This window comes from Adiantum capillus-veneris, chromosome 29 (assembly GCF_014529385.1).
Source record: "Adiantum capillus-veneris isolate H3 chromosome 29, ASM1452938v2, whole genome shotgun sequence".
In the NCBI taxonomy this organism is placed as follows: Eukaryota; Viridiplantae; Streptophyta; class Polypodiopsida; order Polypodiales; family Pteridaceae; genus Adiantum; species Adiantum capillus-veneris.
In genome coordinates, this window is record NC_140959.1 from 50,560,700 (window position 1) to 50,571,885 (window position 11,186).

The 11,186-nt window shown below is 38.4% G+C and overlaps 1 protein-coding gene across 1 annotated transcript; it reads left to right on the forward strand.

The window, feature by feature from the left end:
* Positions 1-7,643: 7,643 nt before the first annotated feature.
* On the forward strand, positions 7,644-8,310 carry LOC147419183 (uncharacterized). The gene is made up of 2 exons (XM_086506086.1): positions 7,644-7,958; positions 8,194-8,310. The coding sequence occupies exons 1-2, from the start codon at positions 7,644-7,646 to the stop codon at positions 8,308-8,310; spliced, it is 432 nt and encodes a 143-aa protein (XP_086362212.1).
* Positions 8,311-11,186: the final 2,876 nt, after the last annotated feature.

Sequence of the window (11,186 nt, forward strand, 5' to 3'; positions counted from 1 at the left end):
CTTGGTGAGTTGATATATTTTTTGGGAATTGAAATTGTTGACACTTTATCAGGAATTTGGATGATACAAAGACAATACGCATTGGATATTCTTGAGAAGTATAGAATGACAGCGTGCAAGCCGGTTGATACACCTCTTGATCAAAATGTGACGTTGATTGATGATGGACATTACATTGAGGATGTCACTATGTATCGCAAGATGGTTGGAAGTCTTATTTACTTAACAAATACTAGGCCAGATTTGAGTTATGCTGTGGGTGTTGTGAATGAATTCATGCAAAAGCCATGTAAAAGTCATCTTGATGCAGTGAGACGGATTATGAGATATGTGAAAGCCACTGTCAGTTATGGAATGTTTTATGAAAAGAATGGGAAGCTTTGTCTTTATGGTTACACAGATGTAGATTGGGCAGGAGATTTTATAGATAGAAGATCTACAAGTGGTTATGCATTTCCATTGGCAATGGTATGATAAGTTGGAGTAGCAAGAAGCAATTAAATGTAGCATTATCAAGTACAGAAGCTGAATATCGTGCAGCAGCTTTGGCAGCATGTGAAGAGTCATGGTTGAGAGCACTTATGGTAGACTTTGGTTTTGACAATCTTAACAGTGTCATTATCTATTGTGAAAATATTAGCAGCATCATGTTGGCAAAGAATCCAGTTTACCATGCTCGCACCAAACACATTGAAGTACATTATCACTTCATTAGAGAAAAAGTTTTGGCTGGTGAGATTGATTTGGTGTATGTGAAGACAAACGATCAAGTTGCAGATATATTTACAAAAGCTCTTGGAAAGGAGAATTTTTTCTACTTTCATGAAGCATTGGGAATCTATCATATGCAAGCTCATTCTGAGCTTGAGGGGGAGTGTTAAAGAATATGATGTTGAAGAATATGGCGGTTGTGCTATGGGCAGTCGGACACTGACTATACTATGTTGTAAATATACTTTGGATAATAGTTCAAAAAGAATAAGAGTGAGAGCAGCACGTTGAATGGCTGCTGCAAGGTAACGATATTGTGTGTGTGTGTCTTGATGTGTGTTGGTGTGTGTGCGTAGTCTTCTTTCCTACCTTCTCCATCACCTGCACACTCTACAACTTCCTGAGCTGTCAGTACGTTGAATGGATGCTGCAAGGTAACGATATTGTGTGTGTGTGTCTTGATGTGTGTTGGTGTGTCTGCGTAGTCTTCTTTCCTACCTTCTCCATCACCTGCACACTCTATAACTTCCTGAGCAGCACGTTGAATGGCTGCTGCAAGGTAACGATATTGTGTGTGTGTGTCTTGATCTGTGTTGGTGTGTGTGCATAGTCTTCTTTCCTACCTTCTCCATCACCTGCACACTCTACAACTTCCTGAGCTGTCAGTATCAATAAGGGTGGTTGTTGAGCTTTAACTCTCCATTGGTATCTTGGTTTTTCTTCAATAAAATGTTGTGGTTGAGTGTTTTGAGACTTAACCCTCCATTGCTTCATCGGTTTTACAGTTTGCAGAGAAGATAAGTGCTCCTTTTTTCTCCAAATCCATCTTGTTTCAGGTTCCCTGCTCGAAGATGCTTTGCTTGGTGTTTTGAACCTTGGAACCTTCTTTGGTACAATAGATGATGTTTTGGGTACTCAAATTTGAAATGTCTTGTCCTTAAGTTGTGTTTTTGGTACCTAGATATGCTTGACTCCTTGCATGCTACTTGTAGCATTTTGCTTGTCAATAGGATGGAGAAGATTAATTGCTTCATGGTTTGTTCTGCTGGTAATCTCTTTTCCATTCTTTTTTGCTTGGTGCAATTGGAACAATAAGATATCCACCTTTAGGTGATAGCTTGAGTTGATTAGTATCCCAATCTGGTACTGCCTTGTACGTCCACATCCATGAGTTTCCAAAAATCATTGTTTCATGCATGTGTTAATCTAGTAAGCATACAAATTGATGAGGGCATGAACATCCATGTACTATCACATTTAAGTTGACTACTCCCAATGTCGGTGTTGGGTTCTTGTTGCATCCTTTAATAGTCGATATTCCTGAAGTCAAAGACTGATTGAATGCTTTCTTATGCGTGGAATAAGTGACTGTGTTTACTCAAGCTCCTGTATCGACCAATGCATTTGTGCTATGATTGTTCAGATGTACTTTGATGCGAAGGTACATTCCATCTAACCATTCATCATCTGTTGACACTACATCCTTCTGTAATTCCCATAGTTGTTCATCGACTAGTTCCAGAGTGTTGATGGAAATCGGAATTTGTTACTTTGGAGAGCAGCTTTCCTTTTGAGTACTCAAAGCCAAGCTTCCTCTTGGGCTTCATCAATGACATGTTGTCGTTTTATCTTTCTTTGCTTTACTGCATGCATCTTTTCTAACAATTCATTGGTTAGTGGCAAATTGTACTTCTTTAAATGGCATCCACTAATCCAATTAGCCATTGGTTCACTATCTAGGGTGGACAACTTAACTACTCCACTTAGAGATACGTCTTCAATGATAAATGGTCTGTTTACCTTTTTATTAAACTTGGGAACGTGTTGCTTAAGGGAATAGACTAAAGCTTAGACTAAAGCTTAGACTAAAGCTAAGTCCCCTTTTTTGAAGATTTTTGTAACTAGATGGGAATCAAAAAACTGTTTTTGTTTTTGCTTTTGTGCATAGAAGTGAGCTACAACAATTAGACTTTGCTCATAAAGATTTTCTAAATCTTCAAGCCTCTCTGACAATTCATGTCCAGTGCACTCAAAATCCTTAGCTACCCTTAGTGTTGGCAATAGAAATTCTATCGGCAGTATGGCATCAAGATCGTAAACAAGGTTAAAGGGTGTAGCATCTAAATCTATCCTGAATGAAACTCAATAGCGCATAGAGTGACATGGAGATTCATTTCCCAATTAGTCCATCCTGACCTTACCACTTTAGTCAATACAGAGCTAAGAATTTTATTCATATGCTCAGCTTGTCCATTTTCTTGTGGGTGATAGGGAGACATTTTGTTATGGATGACCATAAATTCATTAAGCAGATACTCAATTACCTCATTGACGAAAAGCCTTTCCCTATCACTAACAATTTCTATTGGTAGTCCATATCTTGTGAACACATTCTCATACAAGAATGCGGCTGTGGTTCTGGCATCATTTTTTTGGGTTGCTTTAGCCTCTGTCCCCTTGGTCAAATAGTCCGTAGCTACAATGATATATTGAGCTTGGGTTCCATAAGTAGGTGGCTGTATTGGCCCAATAAAGTCTATATCTCTAGCCCCCATCATTGATCTTAAAGGCATGCTATCTACATGGGTTGGAATTTTAGCTCGTTGACATGTATGTCACCTTTAAACATATTCTTTGGCATCTGCAAAATTTTTTGGCCACCATATGCCCTCCATTAAGATTGCTCTTGCGGTGGTTTCACTAGAAAAGTGACCTCCAGCTAATCCACTATGTGCTTGCTCTATAATGGGTTATATTCATCTTCATTTGCACAAAGATGCAGATGTTGATCCTTTTCTCTTTGATACAATTGGTTCCCAGCAAGAGCATAGTCTCTTGCTTCAGTTTCAATTGCTCTTCGGTGGCGTTTACTCATATCCTCAGGAACTTGATAAGTAAGTAGCTAGATAGCTAATCCACTTTGGAACGAGTGATATTTGGAACAATGTCACATGAGGGATGGGTGTTTGTTACTGGAATTAAGGAATTTATTTTACAAATGAGTGAACATCACTCCTCATAGTTGGCCAAAATACTCCAAGTCTCAAGATCCGTTTGTGTGGCGGCTAAGTCAACAATGGCCAAAAGGACCAGTCAAAGATGCTATTTACTATTTTTAGTAAATGCTAGCGAGGCCAGATGATCGGATGCGAAGTAAAGATGAAGATGAAGAAAATACAAGCAACAGATGCAAAGAAGAGTTGGAATTGACGACTATCTATGTAGTTACGGTCACAATTGACTGTCACTTAAGTTTTAGGATTTTTGGTCAAATGACCGCAAATCCGGGTTGTAATTATGTTTTGGGCTCATCAAGAGTTCCAAGTTGTAAACATTGAGCTATATTTAGATCCTAGGCAGTGCAGATAGTAGATTAAGTGAGTTTGGCCATTTGGGTGCCCGGCCACTTCTAAAAAGCCTAGAGAGTATATAACTCAAAACACACAATGTGAAAGGGGATTCTTACTCACTTGAGATAAGCTTTGTGAAGAAGGAGATGGCTATGGAGTTCTTGAGCTTTCTACGCGCGTGCAGGGACGATTCGGCCTCATGCCAATAGCTAAACTCTAACCTCTTCTCTCTCATTTGCTCATGGTGTAATCAATGCTTGATTATTCAAAGATTAATGGATGATTTGTTGATAATCTCTCTCTTTTTTCATATTTCCCTCTTGTTTAACACGCTACTAAGTGTGTGTAGGCTTGTATAGAGTGTTGGTGCCGGTGTGGTCATTCTATGCTATTCTATGCTCCTTGTGTGCTTGATTAGAGTTGGATTAGTGATTGATTAGAGAGTAGTGCATGATTAAGCTTGTGTGTGAGAGATTAGGCTGAATGGTAGAATAAGTAGTGTGTTCACTCCTCGTAGCAACATCATACCCTCTCCGTAGCTTTCTTTGTGTGTAGGTTTCACCTTCTAATCTTCCATTTGGCACACACAAGCCACTCGTGTGTTTCCATGACCTAGCCGGATCCTACTCCTCGGATTGACATCATGTTGATGTCCTCCCTATGCTAAGATGACGTCCCAACGTTGGCGCCGTTGCCGGGGAGGGATTGCCTAAGCTAGAGGTGCCATTGGTGTGATTAGGAGACACTAAATTCCCTAATTTTTTGTTAATTTTGTTAGTTTTTAGATTAGGTGTGTTGATTAATTGAGTGGTTTTTAGTGTGATTAGTGCTTGGGTTAGCATTGCTTATGCTTAGAACATCATAAAACAACCCACACACATCATTAGTTCTTGATTTTGATCATTGATTTTGACCATCAAATTCACTAATTTTCCCTAACTTTGATGCTAATTTCCCGTCGATTGATAAGTGTTTTTTGTGCTACACACAAGTAGAAAGTGAGTTGGGTGTATGGACAACATGCCTATGTGATCCACACACTCATATCCTACTCCATTTGTGTGCAAATTGTAGCCGAAATCACCTATTAATCACCAATTTTCACTAATTTCATTTACTATTTTTTCACTAATTATTTGGGCATTTTGCAAAGTGCTGATTTGGATTGATTATTTGATACATGTCCATGATGATTATGTGTTTACATTCATGTTAAACGATACTACACATTGATTTTTGTGTTGGTTGTGTGTAGGTGATTTACGGGATCGACACACACACACACACACACACACACACACACACACACACACACACACACACACACACACACACACACACACACTAATGTGTTGGGCACTAATCAAGTGCTTAATCGTTGAGTTTGTGGCTAATTAAGGTGCTGAAATTAATGCTAATTTTTTGATTTTATGTGCAGGTTTGGTTCATGAACCAAATGCATTCATCAAATGCAAAACTAGGTGCGGTTTATGCCCGCTTGTGTGTAGGTGGAAGTGCCTAATTTGGGGCAATTTGGGGCTGTTTTGGAGTCCAATTTGCTTATGAGAAGCATGTGATTGCTTATGGTTGTCAATGAGTTATGGTTATGTTTTTCTAATTCCGTTGTGATGCCGAAGTGCTGCTGAAATTTGGTCAAATTTGGTTATGTATGCTTATGTGCATGATTTGATGCAAAAAGCGTTTTAATGATTGATTAAATTTGAGATTTGGATGTTCTAATTGATGTTTAATTGATGCAAAATGCTATTTTGAGTGCGATTAGTCATCGTGCAAGAGAGGGTGATTTTTGTGTTCTTTTAAGCGCAGTTTCGAGACGATTTGTGTGCTCAAAGAATGATGTTTTGTGCGATTTTGATTAAGTAAGTGATCAGTTTCGGTGTTTCGATTGCTCGATTGTGAATGTTTAGGTCGGTGGGCTGATCTAGAATTTTTGGGAATTTTCTGGTAATTTTTAGGAAATTTTTGCTAATTTTTACCCAAATGTGCTAATTATGCTCCGAAAAATTGATAAATCGCCTAATTGGGTGAATTGTGGAATGCCGGGGGCAATTTTTGTTTTTGTTTTTGAGTGTTTTTGTGTGCTAGTTAATTTTTTTTTACATTTTTAGGTTTTTGTTTGATAAGATTTGATTTTTTATTTATATTTGTGTATTTTATTATTTTCTGTGTTTTTTTAATTTTTGTTGGTGTTTTTGTGATTGTTTTGTGTTTTTTTTTGGGTATTTTTGTTATTTATTATATTTTAATTGTGATTTTTAGTGATTTTGTGCATGTTTTGATTTTTTTTGTGTTTTTAAAAATTATTTGTGTTTTTTATTTATTATTTGTGTTCATTTTTGTAATTTTGTGATTGTTTTTTGATTTTTTGTGTATTTATTTTTTGTGAGTTTTTTTTTGAATTTTTGTATGATTTTTGAATTTTTAATGTATTTTTTGTATTTTGTGTGTGTTTTTGTATTTATTTTTTGATTTATGTGTGTTTTTTTAATTTATTGGTGTGATTTTTTATTACTTTTGTTTTTTTTTTAATTTTAAAAAAAGAAAAAGAAAACCCACCTGTCTTCTGCTGTCTCGCCGCGATCAAAGCTGACCCGCCTGCTTTCATACGCGGCCCTACATTTGCACTAAGCCCGGCCCAAGACTTCCTACGCTTTTGCCGCTCAGAGTCTTCCTACGCTTTGAGCCTGCCCGAGTCATCCTACGCTAGATGACAAAGCTAGAATATCCACATATGGCATAAATAAGATACCTCTTACAGATAGGGAACATTCTCGGATGGGGGGAGTTCAATCTCCACCTCACTTACTGCAATCAAAACAACAGTCCCTATTAACTGCAAACAACAAAGGAGAGTCACAATACTCTCTTACAATTCAGCAGACAACAGAAGCCAAATCGACAACATAGTCCTAAGACTATACAAAAGCCACATATAAAGGATCACATGTTGATAACATACATAGAATTAAAGTTGGTCACTGAAGCAGGGGCTGAAACGACCATCTACCATGGTTATAATGGAAGCTATTACAAGCTTCTTGAGAATGCCACAATCGAAAAAGATAAGGGCAATCAGTCAAAGCCAACGTTAGTGTTGGTTTTTAAGTAACTACATGTCATGCTGATGACATATTTGATCCAAGATACTATGGGCAACGAATACCAACAATATTATGACAGATACCTCGACCAGGTATAGAACAAATAGGAATAGATGTGCATTGCTACGAATGTGGCATTAATCATGTAATACCCAATTGCCAAGTAAAGATGCACTTAGATATGATGAAGCAGCAAAACCAAGACAGTATCAAACTGCAAGCAGCAGAATCATTAAAGCAGACGTCTCCAAATTGAAAGTCGCCAGAAAGAAAGCATATCTTGTCAAAGGATACCAGAGACAAACTGATGACTAAAATATTGGAGGTCAAATGCGTCAATGATATTTTGATTGAGAATCAAGCTGCCAAAAAAGATTAGGCGCTACAAAAGATGGTCTCAAATAGCTTGGAATTTTTCAGGCCTGACATCGAAAGATCCAACAAAGGGGCGGGCGAGCCAATGTCAGAGGAAGTGGATGAAGAAATTATCTGTGACCCAGAACCAGAGCGGGTACAGGCAGTCAAGGACTTGCCACTGAAGATTTCAACAAGCAAAAATGTGGAATCAAAGATTCTACATAATAATGCTAATAGCACAGATAGTTCAGCGCTAATGAATGTACATCAGAATTCAACAAAGCCAGAGATCAAGTCTCAAAGCCAAGAAATAGACATCTCAATGTGTTCAAAGGCAGACTTGAGTCAAAAGGCAGAGGCGGTCGTAAAGTCAGATCCCAATATTGTCTCGCAAATGGAAGATGCCATTGAACCAAAGGTGACACAAATCACAATTAACTTGAACAATCAGAAGCAAATGGTGCATCAAGCACATGAAGCCTATCAAAAGACCTACAAACAGATCAATGAAGAGCAATGTGAACCAAAGGCCACGGTAAGCATTGCATCTGGAGAAAAGAGTCAACATAGTTCTGTCCAGCTGGCAGAGGAAATTGAAGACTCAAACAAATTGTCAAAAATATAGGCACAAAGGATTGTTCAAGTCAGTTTAGATGCAAAACTCACCAAAGCATGTCATCCACAAGCAAAGAAGTCCAACAAGGAAGTCACAAATACAGCTAAACAATCAACGCGAACAGCTGTGGATTCAACACCCCAAGGAAAGATAAACCAACAATCTCAACTAAAGTATAAAAAGGTCTTTCAGCCAAAATACCCAACCAGAAGTAAACAAAGACACAAGCAGCACATCAAAACCTATGTTGCGGCCAATGACATCAATGTCAAAGATCCAGTTTGGGTAAATGATCCTAGTCCAAACAATTCAGGTAAACAAATGGGATGGATTGCCTCCCAGTACAGCTTAGAAGAGAAAGGCTACTACAGTGGTCAACCAAATGTTTGGTTACGCAAGTGGCTTCAAACCAAAAAAACAAACAGGTAAATCAAGATCAAATTCAACTCAAAATAGGAGATCGAACAACAGGGCTAAAAACAGGTTCAAAAACGATTCGCAATCTAGAAGGCCTACATATCTTCAAGGGAATTTACCAACCGTGATTCCCAAAAATGGCACGGAACAGATGCAATCGAATACAAAAGTACAGACAAAAATATTTGTGCCATCAAATATACTTCAAGCGCATGGATATTACAAAGGACAAAAACAAATCTGGCTACGCAAGGCGCCAAGACTAGATTTTACACAACTTGAAGATAATATCATCTACAAACACCGACAGATCAAGGATACAAGTCCAAAAAGTCAATATGTCATCTGTAAAAATAAACCAACAACAAATAGCAGATACATATGGGTGCCAAAGCAGACAAACGAGCAGAAGAAGATTGAAGTCATCTCCCACTTCCAACAAAATGAAACTAGCCAATCTTCTCAGATAATGGACCAAAAGTTACAACAAGCAATTTTGACAACCAAGGTCACCCAGGTATGGCAGAAAAAACCTACTTTGCCAATATGGTCCTTTAATAACCCTCTTTTTGAGGATCTGAGCTCTAATTGTCTAGATATATACTTTGCTGAGAGCTCAAGACAGTAGTCAAGTCGAAAAAATGTCGAGAGTCGGGCAGCTGAGTCGATAAATGAGCAAAGCGTTAGATCCAAGCTTCAAGTCCTAATATTTTTCTGTGGTCTATGAGTCTAGCTAATTAGGCTACAGCTCAAGCTGGAAGAGTTGAGCGTAATTATATCAAGTCGCTCATTCTGAATAGGTGAGCATATTCAATGTATTATTTCAATCATGGTGGCGAGGTGAAGTGTTCAAAACAAAACACACACGCACTTGTGCACATTAGGAGAGTACGAACCACTGCATCAAACGCCCTTCTCAAGAGTAGTGAAAGCTAGTAAAGTGAATTTAATTTACTTTTTTAGCTGCATTAACTCTGAGGAGCACACATCAATACTCTTCTCTCGCACAGCATAATCTTACCCATGCATAAATCTGTGCAAGCATATCGAATGTCCCATAATTGGACATTTGCATTACGCACTCTTTATTGTTCCACCCATGCACTCACCTTGCAGGTACATGCAGCAACAAAGCAACTCCAGACTCAAAAAGTTCATCGACCCTTTTCAAGGGAAAGAAGGCTTAAATAATTCACTTTCACATTATTTATATAAGCTCACTAATTTAATCCCTAAACACAAATCATTGTATATTTCCATAATAAGATCACATACCTTTGGGCACTTTTTCCCATGAGGTTTTTCCCCGTTGGTAATCCAGGGTTTCCAGACCCTAACGTACTATACCTAGCTTTTTATTTTTCTTTATTCCCATAATAACTCAAGCCAATTGCTTTTACTTGAACCCCAATGCCAAATCTCATATTACACCAACAAGTCAATCCATTAGGTTACAGCTCTTCAGAACAACATTCACCACCAATTTCAAATCTCTCCAATGCAAGCCAACCAGGCAGTGCACGGGGACGTGCACTGAAATCGTATGGGGGGAGTGTTTGGCGGCTAAGTCAACAATGGCCAAACGGACCAGTCAAAGATGCTATTTACTATTTTTAGTAAATGCTAACGAGGCCAAATGATATGGATGCAAAGTAAAGATGAAGATGAAGCAAATATAAGCAACAGATGCAGAGAAGAGTTGGAATTGACGACTATCTATGTAGTTACGGTCACAATTGACTGTCACTTAAGTTTTAGGATTTTTGGTCAAATGACCGCAAATCCGGGTTGTAATTATGTTTTGGGCTCATCAAGAGCTCCAAGTTGTAAACATTGAGCTATATTTAGATCCTAGGCAGTGCAGATAGCAGATTAAGTGAGTTTGGCCATTTGGGTGCCCGGCCACTTCTAAAAAGCCTTGAGAGTATATAACTCAAAACACACAATGTGAAAGGGGATTCTTACTCACTTGAGATAAGCTTTGTGAAGAAGGAGATAGCTATGGAGTTCTTGAGATTTCTACGTGCGTGCATGGACGATTCGGCCTCATGCCAATAGCTAAACTCTAACCTCTTCTCTCTCATTTTCTCATGGTGTAATCAATGCTTGATTAATCAAAGATTAGTGACTGATTTATTGATTAATCTCTCTCTTTTTTCATATTTCCCTCTTGTTTAAACATGCTACTAAGTGTGTGTAGGCTTGTATATAGTGTTGGTGACGGTGTGGTCATTCTATGCTATTCTATGCTCCTTGTGTGCTTGATTAGAGTTGGATTAGTGATTGATTAGAGAGTAGTACGTGATTAATCTTGTGTGTGAGAGATTAGGCCAAATGGTAGAGTAAGTAGTGTGCTCACTCCTCGTAGCAACATCATACCCTCTCCGTAGCTTTCTTTGTGTGTAGGTTTCAACTTCTAATCGTCCATTTGGCACGCACAAGCCACTTGTGTGTTTCCATGCCCTAGCCGGATCCTACTCCTCGGATTGACATTATGTTGATGTCCTCCCTATGCTAGGATGACGTCCCAACACCGTTGCATAGTTGGTATTCCGCAAAGTAAAGTCCCATTATGGTACTATGTGCTTGACTTAGGTATTGGGTTTTCTCTTC

Excerpts from the sequence above, each read along its gene's own strand:
- LOC147419183 (XM_086506086.1), top strand. The coding sequence starts at position 7,644 with ATGTCAGAGGAAGTGGATGAAGAAATTATCTGTGACCCAGAACCAGAG. Across the intron at positions 7,959-8,193 it reads AAGATGCCATTGAACCAAAG|ATGCAAAACTCACCAAAGCA; the intron begins GTGACACAAATC and ends AAGTCAGTTTAG.